General features: G+C 52.1%; 1 protein-coding gene across 6 annotated transcripts in view; it reads right to left on the bottom strand.

Annotated features, from left to right (window-relative positions):
- Positions 1 to 13,425, bottom strand: part of ftsj1 (FtsJ RNA 2'-O-methyltransferase 1) — a 166,255-nt gene extending 152,830 nt beyond the window's left edge. Inside the window, exons 1-5 of one of the 6 annotated variants that reach the window (XM_085978851.1) lie at positions 13,316 to 13,425; positions 4,767 to 4,900; positions 3,002 to 3,071; positions 1,992 to 2,094; positions 177 to 255 (exon numbers count right to left, since the gene is read on the bottom strand). In XM_085978851.1, the coding sequence (XP_085834977.1) occupies positions 177 to 255; positions 1,992 to 2,094; positions 3,002 to 3,071; positions 4,767 to 4,887 (373 nt within the window). In that variant the 5' untranslated portion in view covers positions 4,888 to 4,900; positions 13,316 to 13,425. Of the gene's footprint in view, positions 1 to 176; positions 256 to 1,991; positions 2,095 to 3,001; positions 3,072 to 4,766; positions 4,901 to 6,981; positions 7,067 to 7,190; positions 7,415 to 13,315 lie in introns of those variants that run through there. The other 5 variants (XM_085978853.1, XM_085978852.1, XM_085978849.1 and 2 more) reach the window with 5 other exon arrangements.
- Between the last annotated feature and the right edge of the window lie 10,589 nt (positions 13,426 to 24,014).

Here is a 24,014-nt window from a genome sequence, read left to right as displayed (position 1 = left end):
ACACTCCCAGGGCAGGTACAGCACGGGTCAGATACAGAGTAAAGCTCCGATTCAGCATCAAGTTAGGAGAGGTTTTTTTCGCTGGTTGACCCCCCCCCCTCCGATTGGAAGCGACCCGAGACTGCGCCGAACTGTCCACCGCCACGAGCCTGTATGCGGGTGAACTGTAATCATACCGTCTGGGGCTCCGTCACAAACCACCAAGTCTGACGCCTGTCCCTCAAAATGGCGGACGATCTCCTGGGCAGTCGAAACCTACAAAGACAGGAAGAGATAAGCAGCCACGGTTTTTAGTTCATTCCCGCCATGTGGGCGATGCTGGCAAGACCGGCATTTGTTGCTCGTCCCTAATTAACATCAGAATTAGGAGCAGGAGTCGACCATTCGGCCCCTCGAGCCTGCTGCGCCATTCAATAAGATCAGGGCTGATCTTCGACCTCAACTCGACTCTCCCGCCCGATCCCGATATCCCTCGATTCCCCGAGAGTCCAAAAATCTCTCGATCTCAGCCTCGAATAGACTCAACGACTGAGCCTCCACAGCCCTCTGGGGCAGAGAATTCCAAAGATTCACCGCCCTCTGAGTGAAGAAATTCCTCCTCATCTCAGTCCTAAGGCTTTCGATAAGGTCCCGCATAAGAGATTAGCGTGTAAAGTTAAGGCACATAGGATTGGGGGTAAGATACTGACTTGGATTGAGAACTGGCTGGCAGACAGGAAGCAAAGAGTTGGAATAAACGGGTCTTTTTCCGAGTGGCAGGCAGTGACTAGTGGGGTACCGCAGGGATCGGTCCTAGGACCCCAGCTATTCACAATATATATTAATGATCTAGACGAGGGAACTAGATGTAATATCTCCAAGTTTGCAGACGACACAAAGCTGGGTGGGCGTGTGTGCTGTGAGGAGGATGCCGAGAATCTCCAGTGTGATTTGGACAGGTTGGGTGATTGGGCAGATGCATGGCAGATGCAGTATAATGTGGATAAATGCGAGGTTATCCACTTTGGTGGCAAAAACAGGAAGGCAGATTATTATCTGAATGGCAAGAGATTGGGAGAAGGGGAAGTGCAACGAGACCTGGGTGTCCTTGTGCACCAGTCGCTGAAGGTAAGCATGCAGGTGCAGCAGGCGGTTAAGAAGGCAAATGGTATGTTGGCCTTCGTAGCGAGGATTCGAGTACAGGAACAAGGATGTCTTGCTGCAGTTGTACAGGGCCTTAGTGAGACCACACCTTGAGTATTGTGTGCAGTTTTGGTCGCCTTATCTGAGGAAGTTCTTGCCATGGAAGGAGTGCAGCGAAGATTCACCAGACTGATGCCTGGGATGGCAGGAATGACGTATGAGGAGAGATTGGGTCGATTGGGCTTATACTCGCTGGAGTTCAGAAGAATGAGAGGGGATCTCATTGAAACTTATAAAATTCTAACAGGACCAGACAGACTAGATGCAGGAAGGATGTTCCCGATGGCGGGGGGAGTCCAGAACCAGGGGTCACAGTCTCAGGATAAGGGGTCGGCCATTGAGGACTGAGATGAGGAGGAATTTCTTCACTCAGAGGGCGGTGAATCTTTGGAATTCTCTGCCCCAGAGGGCTGTGGAGGCTCAGTCGTTGAGTCTATTCAAGGCTGAGATCGATAGATTTTTGGACTCGAGGGGAATCGAGGGATATGGGGATCGGGCGGGAGAGTGGAGTTGAGGTCGATGATCAGCCGTGATCTCATTGAATGGTGGAGCAGGCTCGAGGGGCCGAATGGCCGACTCCTGCTCCTGATCTGGGCCCTTTATCACATTTCTGTCTGTGGGAGCTTGCTGTGCGCAAATTGGCTGCCGCGTTTCCCACATTACAACAGTGACCACACTTCAAAAAAAGTCCTTCATTGGCTGTGAAGCGTTTTGGGATGTCCTGAGGTGGTGAAAGGCGCTGGAGAAATGCAGGATGGGGTAGGGGGGAAACAGACCGATTTCTGATTATCTACCATTGCTTGTGTTACCTTGGTGATGTCTCCCTGGATCTGGATGACCCCAGGGAGAGGAGCCATTGCCTGGAGGTCGACGGCAACGATTTTGATTTCCGAGCTCTTGCCCTCTTCCCTTCTGTGTGTCGGAACAGAAAATAATGAGGTGGGTGTGGGGTTTTTGGCGAATAACCTCATAAATTTCCTGTGGATGTTGGCCGCGGTCAGTTAAGGAGTTGGAAGCGATTCGGAAAACTCTGCACCACAGAGCCACCCAGTGGTCAGTCCCTGTAACTGCACCGTGACAGTTTACATAGGAAAAATAACACTGCTGCCCCAGAGCCACCCAGTGGCCGGTCCCTGCAACTGCGCCGTGACAGTTTACATAGCAAAAATAACACTGCTTCCCCAGAGCTACCCAGTGGCCAGTCCCTGCAACTGCATCGCGACAGTTTACATAGCAAAAATAACACTGCTTCCCCAGAGCCACCCAGTGGCCAGTCCCTGCAACTGCATCGCAACAGTTTACATAGCAAAAATAACACTGCTTCCCCAGAGCCACCCAGTCGCCGGTCCCTGCAACTGCACCGTGACAGTTTACATAGCAAAAATAACACTGCTACCCCAGAGCCACCCAGTGGCCGGTCCCTTCAACTGCACCGTGACAGTTTACATAGCAAAAATAACACTGCTTCCCCAGAGCCACCCAGTGGCCAGTCCCTGCAACTGCACCGCGACAGTTTACATAGCAAAAATAACACTGCTTCCCCAGAGCCACCCAGTGGCCGGTCCCTGCAACTGCACCATGACAGTTTACAGCAAAACTGAATGGGCAAGGTTGATGGAGCAGTTTACAATGGTAAATGCTGACAGACAAAGTGCGACCAAAGATCCTGACACCCGGAGGTGAGGTCGGTGGACAGGAAGTGAAGTCGGTGGGCAGGAAGTGAGGTCGTTGGGCAGGAAGTGTGGCCGGGACGCAAGATTTTCTAAATCATGGACGGGAAAAACGGCGCGGTTGAAAGCAGGGGAAGTCTGACACTTACTTGAGTTTGCGGCTCAGGACTTGACTCCAGCTCCCGGGGGCTGCGCACAGATCCACCGCCCTGCAGACTCCTAGGAGAGCGGGGGGGAGGAAACGTAAATTTACTGACTTTACATTTAACAGAGTTAAAACATTTAAAACCTTTGAAAGAGCGAGCAACACAAAGCGTTCTTTCCTCCGCCCGCTCCCGCAGACATTTTCCACACCCCCTGCACCCGGATTTCTAACATCGTTTGTTCGTTTTCCTGCCTGATCTCGTGAATTCACTTGGGATACAAGCTCCATGTGCACCGGGGACATGTCCCGTCCCTTGTGGCCATCCCTCGTGTGGAACCAGCACCCCCCCTGCCCCGCCTCCCACCGACGGCCAATCTCAGCAGGCTATTCGACCGCAGGAGCCATCGCAGCCAAGTCAGACGCTCTCCTCCCCTGCACTTCCAAGCCATTGATGATTTGGACAGGTTGGGTGATTGGGCAGATGCATGGCAGATGCAGTATAATGTGGATAAATGCGAGGTTATCCACTTTGGTGTCAAAAACAGGAAGGCAGATTATCCGAACGGCAATATATTGGGAAAAGGGGAAGTGCAACGAGACCTGGGTGTCTTTCTGCACCAGTCGCTGAAGGTAAGCATGCAGGTGCAGCAGGCAGTTAAGAAGGCAAATGGTATGTTGGCCTTCATAGCGAGAGGATTCGAGTACAGGAACAAGGATGTCTTGGTGCAGTTGTACAGGGCCTTGGTGAGACCGCACCTTGAGTATTGTGTACAGTTTTGGTCGCCTTATCTGAGGAAGGATGTTCTTGCCATGGAAGGAGTGCAGCAAAGATTCACCAGGCTGATACCTGGGATGGCAGGAATGATGTATGAGGAGAGATTGGGTCGATTGGGCTTATACTCGCTGGAGTTTAGAAGAATGAGAGGGGATCTCATTGAAACTTATAAAATTCTAACAGGACTAGACAGACTAGATGCAGGAAGGATGTTCCCGATGGCGGGGGAGTCCAGAACCAGGGGTCACAGTCTAAGGATAAGGGGTAAGCCATTTAGGACTAAGATGAGGAGGAATTTCTTCACCCAGAGAGTGGTGAACCTGTGGAATTCTCTACCACAGAAGACAGTTGAGGCCAATTCATTAAATATATTCAAGAAGGAGTTAGATATATTTCTTAAGGCTAAAGGGATCAAGGGATATGGGGAGAAAGCAGGGACCGGGTACTGAATTTGGATGACCAGCCATGATCTCATTAAATGGCGGAGCAGGCTCGAGGGGCCGAATGGCCTACCCCTATCTTCTATGTTTCTATTTACAATCTATATCAATGATTTGGATGAGGGGACTAAATGTAACATTTCCAAATTTGCTGATGATATAAAGCTAGGTGGCAGTGGTCAGTTGTGAAGAGGATGTGAAGAGGCTTCAAGGGGATCTAGAACCAGGGCCACAGCCTCAGGATAAAGGGTCGGCCATTCAGGACTGAGATGAGGAGGAATTTCTTCACACAGAGGGTGGTGAATCTTTGGAGTTCTCTACTCCAGAGGGCTGTGGAGGCTCAGTCATTGGGTATATTCAAAACAGAAGTCGATAGATTTCTGACTAGTAAGGGCATCGAGGGATATGGCGATAGGGCTGGTGAATGGAGTTGAGGTCGAAGATCAGCCATGATTTTATTGAATGGCGGAGCAGGCTTGAGGGGCCGAATGGCCGACTCCTGCTCCTATTCCTTATGTTCTAGTTACACAGCGCTTACAAAGAGCGATTCATACCTTGGAAAAGTTTATACTCTTCATCCAGCTGCAGTAGTTTGAAGGCGCTTCTTGCTCGCCAGCCCTCCTCTTTCGCGAGGCGGTAATAAATGTCCCGTTTATCTTTCGACGATCGGCCCATCTTCACTCAGTAACTGCAACGCACAAATCGTGTCGTGATCACGGTGTGGATTTTTTTTTTAGATCCCATATCGAGGACCGCTCGCACAGAAAAAAAACCATACTGACAAAAAAAACATGCAAGCCATTAGAAACATAGAAGATAGGAGCAGGAGTCGGCCATTCGGCCCTTCGAGCCTGCTCCGCCATTCAATGAGATCATGGCTGATCATCCAAATTCAGTACCCTGTCCCTGTCTTCTCCCCATATCCCTTGATCCCTTTAACCTTAAGAAATATATCCAACTCTTTTTTGAATATATTTAATGAACTGGCCTCCACCGCCCTCAGTGGTAGAGAATTCCACAGATTCACCACTCTCTGGGTGAAGAAATTCCTCCTCATCTCTGTCCTAAATGGCTTACCCCTTATCCTTAGACTGTGACCCCTGGTTCTGGACTCCCCGGCCATCATAAACATCCTTCCTGCATCTAGAGGTTTGCGGAGCAGGAGGAGGCCACTTGACCATCCTGTCTGGGGCAATCTGCACCAGGGCCATTGAGAACGAATCCCACTGCCCCGCTCCTTGCTCAGAGCCTCCGGCCCAGTTATTAAGAGGCGGGTTGATATCTCCGATCGGCACATTCACAGAATTGTAGAAATTCACGGCACAGAGGGAGGCCATTCGGCCCCTCGTGTCCGTGCCGGCCGACAAAGAGCTCTCCGGCCTAATCCCACTGTCCAGCTCTCGGTCCGTAGCCCTGTGGGTTCCGGCGCTTCGAGTGCACATCCAAGTACTTTTTAAATGTGATGAGGGTTTCTGCCTCGACCACCCTTTCAGGCAGTGAGTTCCAGACCCCCACCACCCTCTGGGTGAAGAAAGTTCTCCTCAACTCGCCTCTAATCCTTCTCCCAATGACTTTAAATCTCTGCCCCCCTGGTTATTGACCTCTCTGCTCAGGGAAATAGGTCCTTCCTATCCACTCTATCCAGGGCCCCCTCATCATTTTATACACCTCGATTAAATCTCCCCTCAGCCTCCTCTGTTCCAGAGAAAACAACCCCAGCCTCTCCGATCTTCCCTCATCGCTAAAATTCTCCAGTCCTGGCAACATCCTCATAAATCTCCTCTCTAGTGCGATCACATCCTTCCTGTAATGTGGTGACCAGAACTGCACGCAGTGCTCTAGCTGTGACCTAACTAGTGTTTTATCCAGTTCAAGCATAACCTCCCTGTATTCCTCTAACAATCATTGATATTTGAAAAGAAGCAATTCTGAGTCTCTACAGTCGAGGAGCACCTCATCATCCTAGAACGGTCACAGGGGGACGGAAGGAGGCTGCTCGACTCGTCGAGCCCGTGCCGGCCCCATCTTCCCCCAACCACCCACGCCCGCCCTTGGGCTCGTTCGGATTGTCCCCATTCCCCCTCAGCCCCATCCTGAGTGTCCCTACCCCCTCAGCGCCATCTTGAGTGTCCCTATCCCCCTCAGCCCCATCTTGAGTGTCCTACCCCCTCAGCGTCATCCTGAGTGTCCCCATTCCCCCTCAGCCCCATCTTGAGTGTCCCTACCCCCTCAGCGCCATCTTGAGTAACCCTATTTCCCCTCAGCGCCATCTTGAGTGTCCCCATTCTCCTTCAGCGCCATCTTAAGTGTCCCAATCCCCCTCAGCCCCATCTTGAGTGTCTCAATCCCCCTCAGCCCCATCTTGAGTGTCCCTACCCCCTCAGCCCCATCTTGTGTCCCTACCCCCTCAGCCCCATCTTGAGTGTCCCTACCCCCTCAGCGCCATTTTGAGTGTCCCCATTCCCCCTCAGCCCCATCTTGAGTGTCACAATCCCCCTCAGCACCATCTTGTGTCTCCATTCCCCCTCAGCGCCATCTTGAGTGTCCCCATTCCCCCTCAGCGCCATCTTGAGTGTCCCTATCCCCCTCAGTGCCATCTTGAGTGTCCCCACTCCCCCTCACCGCCATCTTGAGTGTCCCTATCGCCCTCAGCGCCATCTTGAGTGTCCCCATTCCCCCTCAACCCCATCTTGAGTGTCCCCATTCCCCCTCAGCCCCATCTTGAGTGTCCCCATTCCCCCTCAGCCCCATCCTAAGTGTCCCCATTACCCCTCAGCGCCATATTGAGTGTCCTCAGCCCCTCAGTGCCATCTTGAGTGTCATCTTTCCTCCTCAGCGCCATCTTGAGTATCCCTAGCCCCCTCAGCGCCATCTTGAGTGTCCCCATTCCCCCTGAGCCCCATCTTGAGTGTCCCCCTCCCCCGTAACCACCCACCCCGCAAAGTCTCCCCCGCCCACCGCCATCTTGAGTGTCTCACCCTCACTCACCGCAGGACCCCCCGGCACCACACCCGCCGCCAGCCATCCGACTCACGCCCGCCTGACCTTTTCCCCACCACCCAGAGGCTCGGGAGCGGCAGCCAAAAGATCCGCGGGCTCGGCCTGAATCCTGGAAAACCGGTTTGGAAAACCGGCCGGGAGTTTTTCCGCCTCCGGTGTGGGTTTGTTTTTCCGGGCCCGGGCTGCAGTACCGCCGGCGGCCAGCGAGGGCGGCCAGGGGGCGCTATCGAGCCGGCGCGGCGCGGCGAGGCGCGCATGCGCACTGGGAGCCCCAGGGAGCAAATTGCACATTGGCCCAAAACACCAAGAATCCCCAGTGATTGGCTCCTGAGCCTCAGAGTCTGTGCCTGGGCAGGACAATCTCTGGGACACTCTGCAGATCTCTCATCTCCCAACCCCTCGCCCTCAAGAAGGAGTTGGATATATTTCTTAAGGCTAAAGGGATCAAGGGATATGGGGAGAAGGCAGGGACAGGGTACTGAGTTTGGATGATCAGCCATGGTCTCATTAAATGGCGGAACAGGCTCGAGGGGCCGAATGGCCGACTCCTGCTCCTATCTTCTATGTTTCTATGAAATGTTAAAACCGTTCTTTTTCTTGTCACAGCTCTGACACGCCGGTCGTTTCTATTATTAAATATCCATTTTAATAGTGGAAATTTTCCGTTTTTTCTATTTCCCACCCTCTCCCGACCCCCGCGGCAGCGAGATTCATGCTTGGAGGCGATGCCCCCACAGTCAAATAGCAAGGAGGATGGGCTCCCTGGTGAAGCCCCTGAGGAATCCCAGCGAGGGTCAACGCTTTGAGATACATAGAAACATGGAAGATAGGAGCATGAGCAAAGGACCACTAGGGGAGCAGATGAGAAAGTCAAAGACAGACTCAGAAACCATAGAAACCACAGAAACCCCACAGTGCAGATAGAGGCCATTTCGGCCCATCAAGCCTGCACCGACACATATCCCACCTGATCCCCGTAACCCCTACACCAACACATATCCCACCCTATCCCCGTAACCTCACGTATTTAATCCCCCTAACACTAAGGATCAATTTTTTTTTTATCATAGCCAATCAACCTAACCCGCACATCTTTGGACTGTGGGAGGAAACCGGAGCACCCGGAGGAAACCCACGCAAACACGGGGAGAATGTGCAAACTCCACACAGACAGTCACCCGAGGCCGGATTCGAACCCGGGTCCCTGGCGCTGTGAGGCAACAGTGCTAACCACTATGCCACCCATTTCTCCAGCGCCTTTCACCATCTCAGGACGTCCCAAAGTGCTTCACAGCCAGTGAAGGACTTTTTTTGAAGTGTGGTCACTGTTGTAATGTAGGAAACACGGCAGCCAATTTGCGCACAGCAAGCTCCCACAAACAGCAATGTGATAATGACCAGATCATCTGTGGTTGAGGGATAAATATTGGGCCCAGGACACTGGGGAGAACCCTCCCGCTGCTCTTCTTCCAATAGTGGCCGTGGGATCTTCTACATCCACCTGAGAGGGCAGACAGGGGCCTCGGTTTAACGTCTCATCCGAAAAACGGCACCTCTGACAGTGCGGTACTCCCTCAGCACTGCCCCTCCGACAGTGCGGCGCTCTCTCAGTACCGCCCCTCCGACAGTGCGGCGCTCCCTCAGTACCACCCCTCCGACAATGCGACGCTCCCTCAGTACCGCCCCTCCGACAGTGCGGCGCTCCCTCAGTACCGCCCCTCCGACAGTGCGGCGCTCCCTCAGTACCGCCCCTCCGACAGTGCGGCGCTCCCTCAGTACCGCCTCTCCGACAGTGCGGCGCTCCCTCAGTACTGCTCCTCCGACAGTGCGGCGCTCCCTCAGTACTGCACTGGAGCGTCAACCTAGATTTTCGTGCTCAAGTCTCTGGAGTGGGACTTGAACCCACAACCTTCTGACTGAGAGACGACAGTGAGACCCCCTGAGCCAGAGCTGACACACTTTTGCCCCATAATATCTGAATCATTATTTTCAATATTGATCTATTTCAAGGCTGCTTTTATAAGAACAAAAGAACATAAGAAATAGGAGCAGGAGTCGGCCAATCGGCCCCTCGAGCCTGCTCCACCATTCAATAAGATCATGGCTGATCTGATCCTAACCTCAAATCTTCTATCACTCTCCATCCCACCCGAACCCATGTGATCTCCCGGGAGAGGCGAAAAACCAGATAAAAACCCAATGGCCAATTTGGGAGAAAAAATCTGGGAAATTCCTCTCCGACCCATCTAGGCGATCGAAACTAGTCCGGGAGATCACTCTGTCCCTGTATTTCCTGCAATACTTACCTTCTGTAAAAGATGATCTCCACCCCAGCCAGGAACAGGCCCAATTTACTCTTGAAGGACTCCTAGCTGGCAGCCTGTTCCCGAGGGCTCCACTAATCCCTGTGATAGAACCATCTCCTGAAATCTAACACAGAATTAGAACACAAGAAGTAGGAACAGAACCAGGCTACACGGCCCCTGGGCCCGCTCCGCCACCCACAGGGCCATGACCGATCCGAACCTAGACTCATGTCTGATTTCCTGCCCGCTCCCCGTAACCCTTAATTCCCTTTACTTCTAGGAAACTCTCTATTTCTGTTTTAAATTTATTTAATGATGTAGCTTCCACAGCTTTTTGGGGTAGCAAATTCCACAGACCTACTACCCTCTGAGTGAAGAAGTTTCTCCTCATCTCAGTTTTGAAAGGGCAGCCCCTTATTCTAAGATTATGCCCCCTAGTTCTAGTTTCACCCACCATCGGGAACATCCTCAACGCATCCACCCGATCAAGCCCCTTCACAATCTTATATGTTTCAATAAGATCGCCTCTCATTCTTCTGAACTCCAATGAGTAGAGTCCCAATCTACTCAACCTCTCATCATATGTCCACCCCCTCATCCCCGGGATTAACCGAGTGAACCTTCTTTGTACTGACTCGAGAGCAAGTATGTCTTTTCTTAAGTATGGACACCAAAACTGTATGCAGTATTCCAGGTGCAGTCTCACCAATACCTTGTACAACTGAAGCAATACCTCCCTAGTTTTATATTCTATCCCCCTAGCAATAAAAGCCAACATTCCATTGGCCTTCTTGATCACTTGCTGCACCTGCATACTAACCTTTTGAGTTTCGTGCACCAGGACCCCCAGATCCCTTTGTACTTCAGTACTTTCCAGTTTCTTGCCATTAAGATAATAACTTGCTCTATGATTTTTCCTGCCAAAGTGCATAACCTCACACTTTCCAGTATTGTATTCCATCTGCCAAATCTCTGCCCACTTACTTAGCCTGTCTATGTCACTTTGCAGGTTTTTTATGTCCTCCTCACTCACTACTTTCCCTCCCATCTTTGTATCATCTGCAAACTTTGATATGTTACACTCGGTCCCCTCCTCCAAATCGTTAATATAGATTGTAAAGAGTTGGGGACCCAGCACTGACCCCTGCGGAACACCACTAGTTACTGATTGCCAGTCTGAGAATGAACCATTTATCCCAACTCTCTGCCTTCTGTTAGAGAGCCAATTCTCCACCCACGCCAGAATATTACCCCCAATCCTGTGATTTTTTATCTTGAGCAATAATCTTTTGTGTGGCACCTTGTCAAATGCCTTTTGGAAGTCTAAATACACTACGTCCACTGGTTCCCCTTTATCCACCCTGTATGTTACTTCCTCAAAGAACTCAAGCAAATTTGTCAAACATGACTTCCCCTTCATGAAACCATGCTGACTTTGTCCTATTAAATTATGTTTATCCAAATGTCCCGTTACTGTCTCCTTAATAATGGACTCTAACATTTTACCTACCACAGATGTTAGGCTAGCCGGTCTATAGTTTCCAGCCTTCTGCCTACTACCCTTTTTAAATAAGGGCGTTACATTAGCAGTTTTCCAATCTGCCGGGACCTTTGCTGAGTCCAGGGAGTTTTGGAAAATTATTACCAATGCATCCACAATCCCTACCGCCACTTCCCTCAAGACCCTAGGATGTAAGCCATCAGGTCCAGGGGATTTATCCGGCTTAAGTCCCATTATTTTACCGAGTACCACTTCCTTAGTGATTGTGATCGTGTTTAGCTCCGCTCCCCCTGACGTTGGGAAGCCCGCACATGTCTGGGTAAAACGGGGATAACAGGCAGATAATTGGCACTAATCCCCTTCCTGCCCCCAAGGAGACAGAACCTGGCACCCGCCCCCAGATTCTGCCATTTCTCCGGCAGTCCTGCCTCCAAACCCGCCTCCCCAGGGCTGGCAAGACCGCGCCCGGAGTGTCAGACCAGACTTCTCACGTGATTCCAATTTATGGCAAATGGGATTTGAACCTTCTCCGCACACCTTTCAGTGAGTGCAAGGCCCTGTCGATCTTGTCTCCGCTGTATTCTGTATTAACAAGCTCTCCATCTGTCTGCATAACGATCCTCGATTAAAGTTATTATAAATGCGATACCCGGATCTCGTTATATATTTTTTTAACAAGTGGCGCCAATAGCCAGCGGTCATAGACTCAAAAATCCTCGGAAAAAGATCGAGAGGGGAGAGGAGGAGAGATTCCTTTCACTCCGAGAGCTGTCGGGATCGTGAATGCTCGGCCTGAACAGATGGGCCGGGATCTTATCCGAGGAGGCGTGTTGGGGGCGGGACTGCTGGTTTCTGTGTTCTAGTCCCGCCCCCAGCGACATCCGACGAGCTGACGCTATTTTCCCCCTGATTGGCCTTGTTAAGCCACGCCCTGCTGTCACTCACTGTCCAAAGGTGAGCCCTTGCACCCAGGCTCACCAACGACTCTCTCCTCAGGAGAAAACAGATGGCAGCTGCATGTGAGATTGCAGAAGCCATCTGTCAATTCTCCCGATCGGAAGAGGCTTCCCAGAAACATCGAATCTTGCCACCTGCAGATGTATATAAACAGAATAAAAATATTTTTCACTGCATTCTCTCACCTGTCACACTTACCAGTGTCCCATTGCAGCCTTCGCACTACCTATGCAGCTGTCATTTGCACACTTACACTGCAGCAGACCCACAGCTCGCCTCGCTGACCCTGGCGGGATTTTCCCGCCGTCGGGAGGGCCGCATCAGCAGGCGGACAATGGGGTAAAAGTGCGAGGTTATCCACTTTGGCAGGAAAAATAAAAGAGCGAACTGTTATTTAAATGGAGAGAGATTACAAAATGCTGCAGTTCAGAGGGACCTGGGGGTCCTTGTACATGAAACACAAAAAGTTAGCATGCAGGTACAGCAAGTAATCAAAAAGGGAAATGGAATGGCCTTTATTTCGAGGGGGTTGGAGTATAAAAGCAGGGAAGTCCTGCTACAACTGTACAGGGTATTGGTGAGACCGCACCTGGAGTACTGCGTACAGTTTTGGTCTCCGTATTTAAGGAAGGATATACTTGCATTGGAGGCAGTTCAGAGACGATTCACGAGGTTAATTCCAGAGATGAGGGGGTTTGACTTATGAGGAAAGGTTGAGCAGGCTGGGCCGATACTCGTTGGAGTTTAGAAGAATGAGAGGTGATCTTATCGAAACATATAAGATACTGAGGGAGCTCGACAGGGTAGATGCAGAGAAGATGTTTCCCCTCGTGGGGAAATCTAGAACAGGCTCGAGGAGCTGAATGGCCTCCTCCTGTTCCGAATGTAACAGGCTCGAGGGGCTGAATGGCCTCCTCCTGTTCCTAATGTAACAGGTTCGAGGGGCTGAATGGCCTCCTCCTGTTCCTAATGTAACAGGCTCGAGGGGACTGAACAGCCTCCTCCTGTTCCTAATGTAACAGGCTCGAGGGGACTGAACAGCCTCCTCCTGTTCCTAATGTAACAGGCTCGAGGGGGCTGAATGGCCTCCTCCTGTTCCTAATGTAACAGGCTCGAGGGGGCTGAATGGCCTCCTCCTGTTCCTAATGTAACAAGTTCAAAGGGCTGAACAGCCTCCTCCTGTTCCTAATGTAACAGGCTCGAGGGGGCTGAATGGCCTCCTCCTGTTCCTAATGTAACAGGCTCGAGGGACTGAACGGTCTCCTCCTGTTCCTAATGTAGCAGGTCGTGCATTCAGTAAATAGTCCCCTTTCCACATAGCCTAAGGTTACAGGCCTACCTTGGCTCAAGTTACTCTGCCTTCATTTCCTTGTATCTGTGGAAATCCCCTTGTCACGCTAGTGAATCTTATCGACTCAGTCCGTGGCCAATGTTTGGTTTACATTCCTTCGGAGTAAATAGCGACACTGCTTTCTGTGGTTTGTTAAATAACCTGAAGCCTCAGAGCAAGAGTTAGGCAGAGGATGTGATCTGGACTGGGAATTCGCCTCGTCTGTTTTTGAGAAGGTGATGAATGGTTAAGAACCTTCTGTGGATGCCAAGGGTCAGCACCGAGCAGAAGATGGGCTCCTATTAGAAACATAGGAAAATAGGAGCAGGAGGAGGCCCTCCCTCTATCTCTGTAACCTCCTCCAGCCCCTACAACCCTCCCTATCTCTGTAACCTCCTCCAGCCCCTACAACCCTCCCTATCTCTGTAACCTCCTCCAGCTCCATACAACCCTCCCTATCTCTGTAACCTCCTCCAGCCCCTACAGCCCTCCCTATCTCTGTAACCTTCTCCAGCTCCCTACAACCCTCCCTATCTCTGTAACCTCCTCCAGCCCCTACAACCCTCCCTATCTCTGTAACCTCCTCCAGCTCCCTACAACCCTCCCTATCTCTGTAACCTCCTCCAGCCCCTACACCCCTCCCTCTATCTCTGTAACCTCCTCCAGCCCCTACAACCCTCCCTCTATCTCTGTAACCTCCTCCAGCCCCTACAACCCTCCCTATCTCTGTAACCTCCTCCAGCCCCTACACGCCTCCCTATCTCTGTAACCTCCTCCAGCCCCACAATCCTCCCTATCTCTGTAACCTCCTCCTGCCCCTACAACCCTCCCTATCTCTGTAACCTCCTCCAGCCCCTACAACCCTCCCTATCTCTGTAACCTCCTCCAGCCCCTACACCCCTCCCTATCTCTGTAACCTCCTCCAGCCCCACAATCCTCCCTATCTCTGTAACCTCCTCCTGCCCCTACAACCCTCCCTATCTCTGTAACCTCCTCCAGCCCCTACAACCCTCCCTATCTCTGTAACCTCCTCCAGCCCCTACAACCCTCCCTATCTCTGTAACCTCCTCCAGCCCCTACACCCCTCCCTATCTCTGTAACCTCCTCCAGCCCCTACAACCCTCCCTCTATCTCTGTAACCTCCTCCAGCCCCACTACCCCACCCCCTCCCCGCACCGAGATCTCAGCGCTCCTCCAATTCTGGTCTCTCGCCCACCCTCCGATTCCCATCGCTCCACCATTGGCGGCCGTGCCTTCAGCCGCCCGGGCCCCGAGCTCTGGAATTCCCTCCCTAAACCTCTCCGCCTCACTCGCCGCCTTGTGTCAGCTGTGGCTCAGTTGGTAGCACACTCGCCTCTGAGTCAGAAGGTTGTGGGTTCAAGTCCCACTCCAGGGACTTGAGCACATAAAGCTAGGCTGACACCTCAGTGCAGTGCTGAGGGAGCGCCGCACTGTCGGAGGGGCGGTACTGAGGGAGCCCCGCACTGGCGGAGGGGCAGTACTGAGGGAGCGCCGCACTGTCGGAGGGGCGGTACTGAGGGAGCGCCGCACTGTCGGAGGGGCGGTACTGAGGGAGCGCCGCACTGGCGGAGGGGCAGTACTGAGGGAGCGCCGCACTGTCGGAGGGGCGGTACTGAGGGAGCCCCGCACTGGCGGAGGGGCAGTACTGAGGGAGCGCCGCACTGTCAGAGGGGCAGTACTGAGGGAGCGCCGCACTGTCGGAGGGTCAGTACTGAGGGAGCGCCGCACTGTCTGAGGGGCAGTACTGAGGGAGCGCCGCACTGTCGGAGGGGCGGTACTGAGGGAGCGCCGCACTGTCGGAGGGGCGGTACTGAGGGAGCGCCGCACTGTCGGAGAGGTGGTACTGAGGGAGCGCCGCACTGTCGGAGGGGCGGTACTGAGGGAGCGCCGCACTGTCGGAGGGGCTGTACTGAGGGAGCGCCGCACTGTCGGAGGGGCGGTACTGAGGGAGCGCCGCACTGTCGGAGGGGCGGTACTGAGGGAGCGCCGCACTGTCGGAGGGGCTGTACTGAGGGAGCGCCGCACTGTCGGAGGGGCGGTACTGAGGGAGCGCCGCACTGCCGGAGGGGCGGTACTGAGGGAGCGCCGCACTGTCGGAGGGGCGGTACTGAGGGAGCGCCGCACTGTCGGAGGGGCGGTACTGAGGGAGCGCCGCACTGTCGGAGGGGCGGTACTGAGGGAGCGCCGCACAGCCGGAAGGGCGGTACTGAGGGAGCGCCGCACTGTCGGAGGGGCGGTACTGAGGGAGCGCCGCACTGTCGGAGGGGCGGTACTGAGGGAGCGCCACACTGTCGGAGGGGCGGTACTGAGGGAGCGCCGCACTGTCGGAGGGGCGGTACTGAGGGAGCGCCGCACTGTCGGAGGGGCGGTACTGAGGGAGCGCCGCACTGTCGGAGGGGCGGTACTGAGGGAGCGCCGCACTGTCGGAGGGGCGGTACTGAGGGAGCGCCGCACTGTCTGAGGGGCGGTACTGAGGGAGCGCCGCACTGTCGGAGGGGCGGTACTGAGGGAGCGCAGCACTGTCGGAGGGGCAGTACTGAGGGAGCGCCGCACTGTCGGAGGGGCAGTACTGAGGGAGCGCCACACTGTCTGAGGGGCGGTACTGAGGGAGCGCCGCACTGTCGGAGGGGCGGTACTGAGGGAGCGCAGCACTGTCGGAGGGGCAGTACTGAGGGAGCGCCGCACTGTCGGAGGGGCAGTACTGAGGGAGCGCCGCACTGTCTGAGGGGCGGTACTGAGGGAGCGCCGCACTGTCGGAGGGGCGGTACTGAGGGAGCGCAGCACTGTCGGAGGGGCAGTACTGAGGGAGCGCCGCACTGTCGGAGGGGCAGTACTGAGGGAGCGCCGCACTGTCTGCCCTCTCAGGTTGATGTAAAAGATCCCCTGGCACTATTTCGAAGAAGAGCAGGGTGGAGTTCTCCCCGGTATCCTGGGGCCAATATTTATCCCTCAATCAACATAACAAACACAGAAGATCTGCTCATTATCACATTGCTGTTTGTGGGAGCTTGCTGTGCGCAAATCGGCTGCTGCATTTCCCACATTACAACAGTGTCCACACTTTGAAAAAAGTATTTCATTGGCTGTGAAGGGCTTTGAGACGTCCGGTGGTCGTGAAAGGCGCTGGAGAAACATAAGACGTTCCTTAAAACTGATCTCTTTGACCCAGCTTTAGGTCACCTCTCCCTAATATCTCTTTGTGTGGCTCGCTGTCAGATTCTGCCTGATTTACGATCCTGTGAAGCGCACCTGGGGACTGATCTAAACCACACATCGCTTAGCACACAGAAAACAGGCCAATCCAATCGTCTCAACAACGCGTTCTGTCCCTGTTGGAACGTGGTCGGATGCTGAACTTTCCAATAACCCCATCAAATCGAGCTATTAATAGCTCGAGGTTTAACAACACAAATCTTTGCCAACTCCACTTGCACGACTAGCTGGAGCAAGCGAAGCAGGATTTACCTGTTTCGACACAATCGACTGCTTGTTCAGCAGCCGTGAGTGAGTTCCTCGCGGGGACTTTCTGGCCGGTTGTTTACACTCTCGGCTTCACAAAAACTTCCAGCGAACCGGCAATGGCACCCGCGGTTCCAGCGGGACGGCGTGCTGTCGCGGGCCTGGGTGGTGTTCCAGCCACCGGGTCCGCAGCGAGTGCATGTCCCTCGACGGGCAAACGAGGCGAACGGCAGTCGGGAAACCCCGGGGAGAACTTTAGATTCACGTAAACTTCAAGGCTGGAGTTTAGAAGAATGAGAGGGGATCTCATTGAAACGTATAAAATTCTAACAGGACTAGACAGACTAGATGCAGGAAGGGTGTTCCCGATGGCGGGGGAGTCCAGAACCAGGGGTCACAGTCTAAGGATAAGGGGTGAGCCATTTAGGACAGAGATGAGGAGGAATTTCTTCACCCAGAGAGTGGTGAACCTGTGGTATTCTCTACCACAGAAGGCAGTTGAGGCCAATTCATTAAATATATTCAAGAAGGAGTTGGATATGTGGTGCATTTGGACTTTCAGAAGGCTTTTGATAAGGTCCCGCATAAGAGATTAGCATGTAAAGTTAAGGCACATGGGATTGGGGACAAGGTACTGACTTGGATAGAGAACTGGTTGGCAGACAGGAAGCAAAGAGTTGGAATAAACGGGTCTTTTTCCGAGTGGCAGGCAGTGACTAGTGGGGTACCGCAGGGATCGGTCCTAGGACCCCAGCTATTCACAATATATATTAATGATCCAGACGAGGGAACTAGATGTAATATCTCCAAGTTTGCAGACGACACAAAGCTGGGTGGGCGTGTGTGCTGTGAGGAGGATGCAGAGAAACTCCAGTATGATTTGGACAGGTTGGGTGATTGGGCAGATGCATGGCAAAAACAGGAAGGCAGATTATTATCTGAACGGTAATAGATTGTGAGAAGGGGAAGTGCAACGAGACCTGGGCGTCCTTGTGCACCAGTCGCTGAAGGTAAGCATGCAGGTGCAGCAGGCGGTTAAGAAGGCAAATGGTATGTTGGCCTTCGTAGCGAGAGGGTTCGAGTACAGGAACAAGGATGTCTTGCTGCAGTTGTACAGGGCCTTGGTGAGACCACACCTTGAGTATTGTGTGCAGTTTTGGTCGCCTTATCTGAGGAAGGATGTTCTTGCCACGGAGGGAGTGCAGCGAAGATTCACCAGACTGATACCTGGGATGGCAGGAATGACGTATGAGGAGAGATTGGGTCGATTGGGCTTATACTCGCTAGAGTTTAGAAGAATGAGAGGGGATCTCATTTAAACGTATAAAATTCTAACAGGACTAGACAGACTAGATGCAGGAAGGATGTTCCCGATGGCGGGGGAGTCCAGAACCAGGGGTCACAGTCTAAGGATAAGGGGTAAGCCATTTAGGACAGAGATGAGGAGGAATTTCTTCACCCAGAGAGTGGTGAACCTGTGGTATTCTCTACCACAGAAGGCAGTTGAGGCCAATTCATTAAATATATTCAAGAAGGAGTTGGATATGTGGTGCATTTGGACTTTCAGAAGGCTTTTGATAAGGTCCCGCATAAGAGATTAGCGTGTAAAGTTAAGGCACATGGGATTGGGGACAAGGTACTGACTTGGATAGAGAACTGGTTGGCAGACAGGAAGCAAAGAGTTGGAATAAACGGGTCTTTTTCCGAGTGGCAGGCAGTGACTAGTGGGGTACCGCAGGGATCGGTCCTAGGACCCCAGCTATTCACAATATATATTAATGATCCAGACGAGGGAACTAGATGTAATATCTCCAAGTTTGCAGACGACACAAAGCTGGGTGGGCGTGTGTGCTGTGAGGAGGATGCAGAGAAACTCCAGTATGATTTGGACAGGTTGGGTGATTGGGCAGATGCATGGCAAAAACAGGAAGGCAGATTATTATCTGAACGGTAATAGATTGTGAGAAGGGGAAGTGCAACGAGACCTGGGCGTCCTTGTGCACCAGTCGCTGAAGGTAAGCATGCAGGTGCAGCAGGCGGTTAAGAAGGCAAATGGTATGTTGGCCTTCGTAGCGAGAGGGTTCGAGTACAGGAACAAGGATGTCTTGCTGCAGTTGTACAGGGCCTCGGTGAGACCACACCTTGAGTATTGTGTGCAGTTTTGGTCGCCTTATCTGAGGAAGGATGTTCTTGCCACGGAGGGAGTGCAGCGAAGATTCACCAGACTGATACCTGGGATGGCAGGAATGACGTATGAGGAGAGATTGGGTCGATTGGGCTTATACTCGCTAGAGTTTAGAAGAATGAGAGGGGATCTCATTGAAACTTATAAAATTCTAACAGGACTAGACAGACTAGATGCAGGAAGGATGTTCCCGATGGCGGGGGAGTCCAGAACCAGGGGCCACAGTCTAAAGATAAGGGGTAAGCCATTTAGGACAGAGATGAGGGGGAATTTCTTCACCCAGAGAGTGGTGAACCTGTGGAATTCTCTACCACAGAAGGCAGTAGAGGCCAATTCATTAAATATATTCAAGAAGGAGTTAGATATATTTCTTAAGGCTAAGGGGATCAAGGGATATGGGGAGAAAGCAGGGACAGGGTACTGAATTTGGATGATCAACCATGATCTCATTAAATGGCGGAGCAGGCTCGAGGGGCCGAATGGCCGACTCCTGCTCCTATCTTCTATGTTTCTAAGGCTAGGCGGGGCAGTAAGCTGTGAGGAGGACACAATGAGCCTGTTGAGGGATACAGGCCGGTTAAGCGAGTGGGCAGTAAGATAGCTAACATCCTGGTGAATCTCCTCTGCACCCGCTCCAGTGCAATCACATCCTTCCTATAGTGTGGCAACCAGAACTGCACACAGTATTCCAGCTGTGGTCTAACTAGCGTTTTGTACAGCTCCATCATAACCTCCCTGCTCTTATATTCTATGCCTCGGCTAATGAAGGCAAATATCCCATATGCCTTTTTAACCACCTTATCTACCTGTCCTGCTGCCTTCAGGGATCTATGTACATGCACACCAAGGTCCCTCTGATCCTCTGTCCTTCCTAGGGTCCTACCATTTATTGTGTATTCCCTTGCCTTGTTAGTCCTCCCAAAATGCATCACCTTGTAGGAATGGCTAGATTCCTAACTAAAGGACTGAGGTCGAGTCAGTCTATCAAACAAACGATGTTTAATACTATTCAACAGAGTTTAACACGAAAACACAGGAGAACTAAATTACAGGTCTGTACTCTTTGCTGGCTCCACGAGGACTGGCTAGGGCGGCTCCCCAGCCTGACGTCATGACGTCATGACGTTTTCCCGCCGCTGGAGGATCACGTGATCAACGTGATGACGTCATCGCGTTTGGTCTCATTCTTAAAGGGACCGCGCTATGTACATGCAATAATATGAACAAAGATACAGATTCATTCTGTAGCTAATAATTTGTTAAAGATAATTATGTACATTAGATCAGAGTCCCCTGGTGGCTCTGCCACAACCTCACACTTTTCAGGGTTAAATTCCATTTGCCACTGTTCTGCCCATCTGACCAACCCGTCTATATCGTCCTGTAGCCTGAGGCTTCCCTCCTCGCTATTTACCACACCACCAGATCGCTTGCTCTGCCGACTCTCGCTCAGAGCCTTCAGGTATTTGAGAAACCGCGACGCGAAGGTGTCGCTCTCTACGGGGAAGAATTTTTTTAAACAATCAAAAGTTTCCCATGGGCTGGAGCCTCACTCGGCAATGACAAGGGGGTCTCCACAGCTGCAGGGAAATAAAGCAGGAATAATGTGTGCCAATCTAAGCAGTGCTGAAAGGGATTGGGAAATGGAAACAACAAAGAGATATTGAAGATATAACAGACAAAGGAGGCTTATGTTAAATGTTGGGTTCCTAATTCAGTAGAGCACCAAACTGAATGCAAAACAGTACTGAATGAAGCAGTCCATGCCCGCATGCAACAAGACCTGGATGACGTTTAGTCTCGGGCTGATAAGGGGCAGGTAATATTCACACCACAGAAGTGCCAGGCAATGACTATCTCCAACAAGCGAGAGTCTAACCACCGCCCCTTGACATTCAACGGCATTACCATCGCCGAATCCCCCACCATCAACATCCTGGGGGGTCACCATTGACCAGAAACTTAACTGGACCAGCCACATAAATACTGTGGCAACAAGAGCAGCTCAGAGGCTGGGTATTCTGCGGCAAGTGTCTCACCTCCTGACTCCCCAAAGCCTTTCCACCATCTACAAGGCACAAGTCAGGAGTGTGATGGAATACTCTCCACTTGCCTGGATGAGTTGCAGCTCCAACAACACTCGAGAGGCTCGACACCATCCAGGACAAAGCAGCCCGCTTGATGGGCACCCCATCCACCACCTTAAACATTCACTCCCTCCACCACCGGCGCACCGTGGCTGCAGTGTGGACCATCTACAAGATGCACTGCAGCAACTCGCCAAGGCTTCTTCGGCAGCACCTCCCAAATCCGTGACCTCTTCCACCTAGAAGGACAAGGGCAGCAGGCGCGTGGGAACACCACCACCTCCAAGTTCCCTCCAAGTCACACACCATCTTGACTTGGAAATATATCGCTGTTCATTCATCATCACTGGGTCAAAATCCTGGAACTCCCTCCCTAACAGCGCTGTGGGAGCACCTTCACCACACGGGACTGCAGCGGTTCAAGAAGGCGGCTCACCACCACCTTCTCAAGGGGTGACTAGGGATGGGCGATAAATGCTGGACTTGCCAGCGACGCCCACATCCCATGAACGACTAAAAAAAAAGAACACGTTTCGAGTAAGCACGTGACTTCCTAGTGGAGTATACGGAGTAGAGCCTGGTCTCCAATCATCTTGGGTCAAAATCACGAGGGGTGTGGACAGAGTAGATAGAGAGAATCTGTTCCTATTGGCGGAAGGGTCGAGAACCAGAGGACACAGATTTAAGGTGATTGGCAGAAGAATCAAAGGCAACATGAGGAAAAACTTTATTACGCAGCGAGTGGTTAGGATCGGGAATGCGCTGCCCGCGAGGGTGGTGGAGGCAGACTCAATCGCGGCTTTCAAAAGGGAGTTGGATAAATACCTGAAGGAAAAACATTTGCAGGGCTACGGGGAAAGGGCGGGGGAGTGGGACTGGCTGAGGTGCTCTTGCAGAGAGCTGGCACGGGCTCGACGGGCCGAATGGCCTCCCTCCTGTGCTGCAACCGTTCTATAATGGAATCCTCACTCAAAGAAGCAACAGAAAAACATCCAGAATCTAGAAACTGAAAATATAATAATGAGTAGTCGGCACGGATTCCAAAAGGGAAGCTCATGCTTGACCAAACTTAATGAAAACTTTGAAGAAGTACCAGAAAGGGTAGATAAGGGTAATGCAGTAGAGGTAATACATTTGGATTTCCAAAAGGCCTTCGCTAAGCTACCACCCAGTACACACATCAGAACATGTGGAGTCAGGGGACAAGTAGTAGAATGGATAACGAGCTGTCTCCAAACCAGACCAAATCAAAAATCAAATCAAATCAACTTTTATTGTCATTGTTAGTGCACAAGTGCAGTACAACGAAATGTAGGCTTGCGGCTCCCGAGAGTGTACATTTAGATTAAGACATTTAAACATTCAACATACATTTGGCTTGTAATACATTAACATCAACATAACCCTAATAAAGTGCATTGGCAGATGTGCAGGCTTTAGAGTTTATTTGTGGAGTTCAGTAGGATGACAGCCCTGGGAAAGAAGCTGTTCCTAAATCTGGTCGTACGGGTGCGAATGCATCTGTAGCGTCTCCCAGATGGCAGGAGGGCGAACAGACTGTGGCTGGGGTGGGTAGGGTCTTTGATGATGGTCCGTGACCTCCGTAAACAGCGTTTCTGGTATATGTGGCCGGGTGCCGGTAATGCGTTGGGCAGTTTTGACTACCCGCTGCAGGGCTTTCCGGTCACAGTAGCTACAACTGCCATACCAAACTGTGATACAGTTCGTCAGGATGCTCTCTATTGTGCAGCGGTAAAAGTTAGAGAGGATCAGGGGTGACAGGTTAAATCCCTTCAGCCTCCTTAGGAAATATAGGCGCTGCTGGGCCGCCTTCACCAGAGAGGAGGTATTGAGGGACCAGGAGAGGTCTTCCGTGATGTGGACTCCGAGGAACTTAAAGCTGTCCACCCTTTCCACCACAGCCCCATTGATGTGGATGGGGGTGTGACTTCCGCCTTTAGACTTCCTGAAGTCCACAATGATTTCTTTGGTTTTCTTGATGTTAAGGGCCAGGTTGTTATCGGCGCACCACTTCACGAGATGCTGGACCTCCTCCCTGTAGGCTGACTCATCGTTGTTGGTGATCTGGCCTACTACCGTGGTATCATCCACAAACTTGATGATGGTGTTGGAACCATGAACAGCCACACAGTCGTGGGTGAAGAGGGAGTAGAGGAGGGGGCTCAGCACACAACCTTGTGGGGCCCCCGTGTTCAGGGTCGGGGGGGGGGGGAGGTGTGGTTACCTAATTTGACAGACTGGGGTCTGTTAGTTAGGAAGTCCAGGGTCCAGTTGCAGAGGGAAGTGTTTAGGCCAAGAGTGTGGAGTTTGGTGGCCAGATTGTTGGGGATGATAGTGTTGAATGCTGAGCTGTAGTCTATGAACAGCATTCTGATGTAGGTCTCCTTACCATCTAAGTGATTCAGTGCCGAGTGTAGAGCAGTTGTGATTGCATCCTCCGTTGACCTGTTTGCACGATAGGCAAACTGGTGTTGGTCAAGAGAGGCGGGAACACTGGCTTTGATGTGAGCCAGGACCAGTCTCTCGAAACACTTCATTATGATGGGTGTGAGTGACAAGAGAGAGTAGGGATTAAAGGCAGCTAGTCAGATTGGGAAATGGTGGGGAAGTGGTGTTCCACAAGGATCGGTGCTGGGACCCACTGTTGTTCGCCATCTACCTAAACAATTTGGTCTCGGGAATCGGCAGTGCAGTTTCAAAATTTGCGGATGACACCAAATTGAGGAGTATAATAAATACAGAGCAGGCCCGCGACAAAATACAAAAAGACGCCAATAAACTTGCAGACTGGGCATGTAAATGGCAAATGGGCTTCAACATAGATGAGTGCGATGTAATACGTTTTGGTCAGAAGGATAAGGAGCAAAGGTCTTGGTCCAACGGCAAGGGGATTCAGTGACGTGGAGGCTGGAGAAGCTGGGGTTGTTCTCCTTAG

Source organism: Somniosus microcephalus, unplaced genomic scaffold (genome assembly GCF_052327205.1).
Source record: "Somniosus microcephalus isolate GS21.2 unplaced genomic scaffold, FLI_Smic_1.0 unresolved_chr7, whole genome shotgun sequence".
NCBI lineage: Eukaryota > Metazoa > Chordata > Chondrichthyes > Squaliformes > Somniosidae > Somniosus > Somniosus microcephalus.
This window is presented reverse-complemented; position numbering and strand designations above follow the sequence as displayed.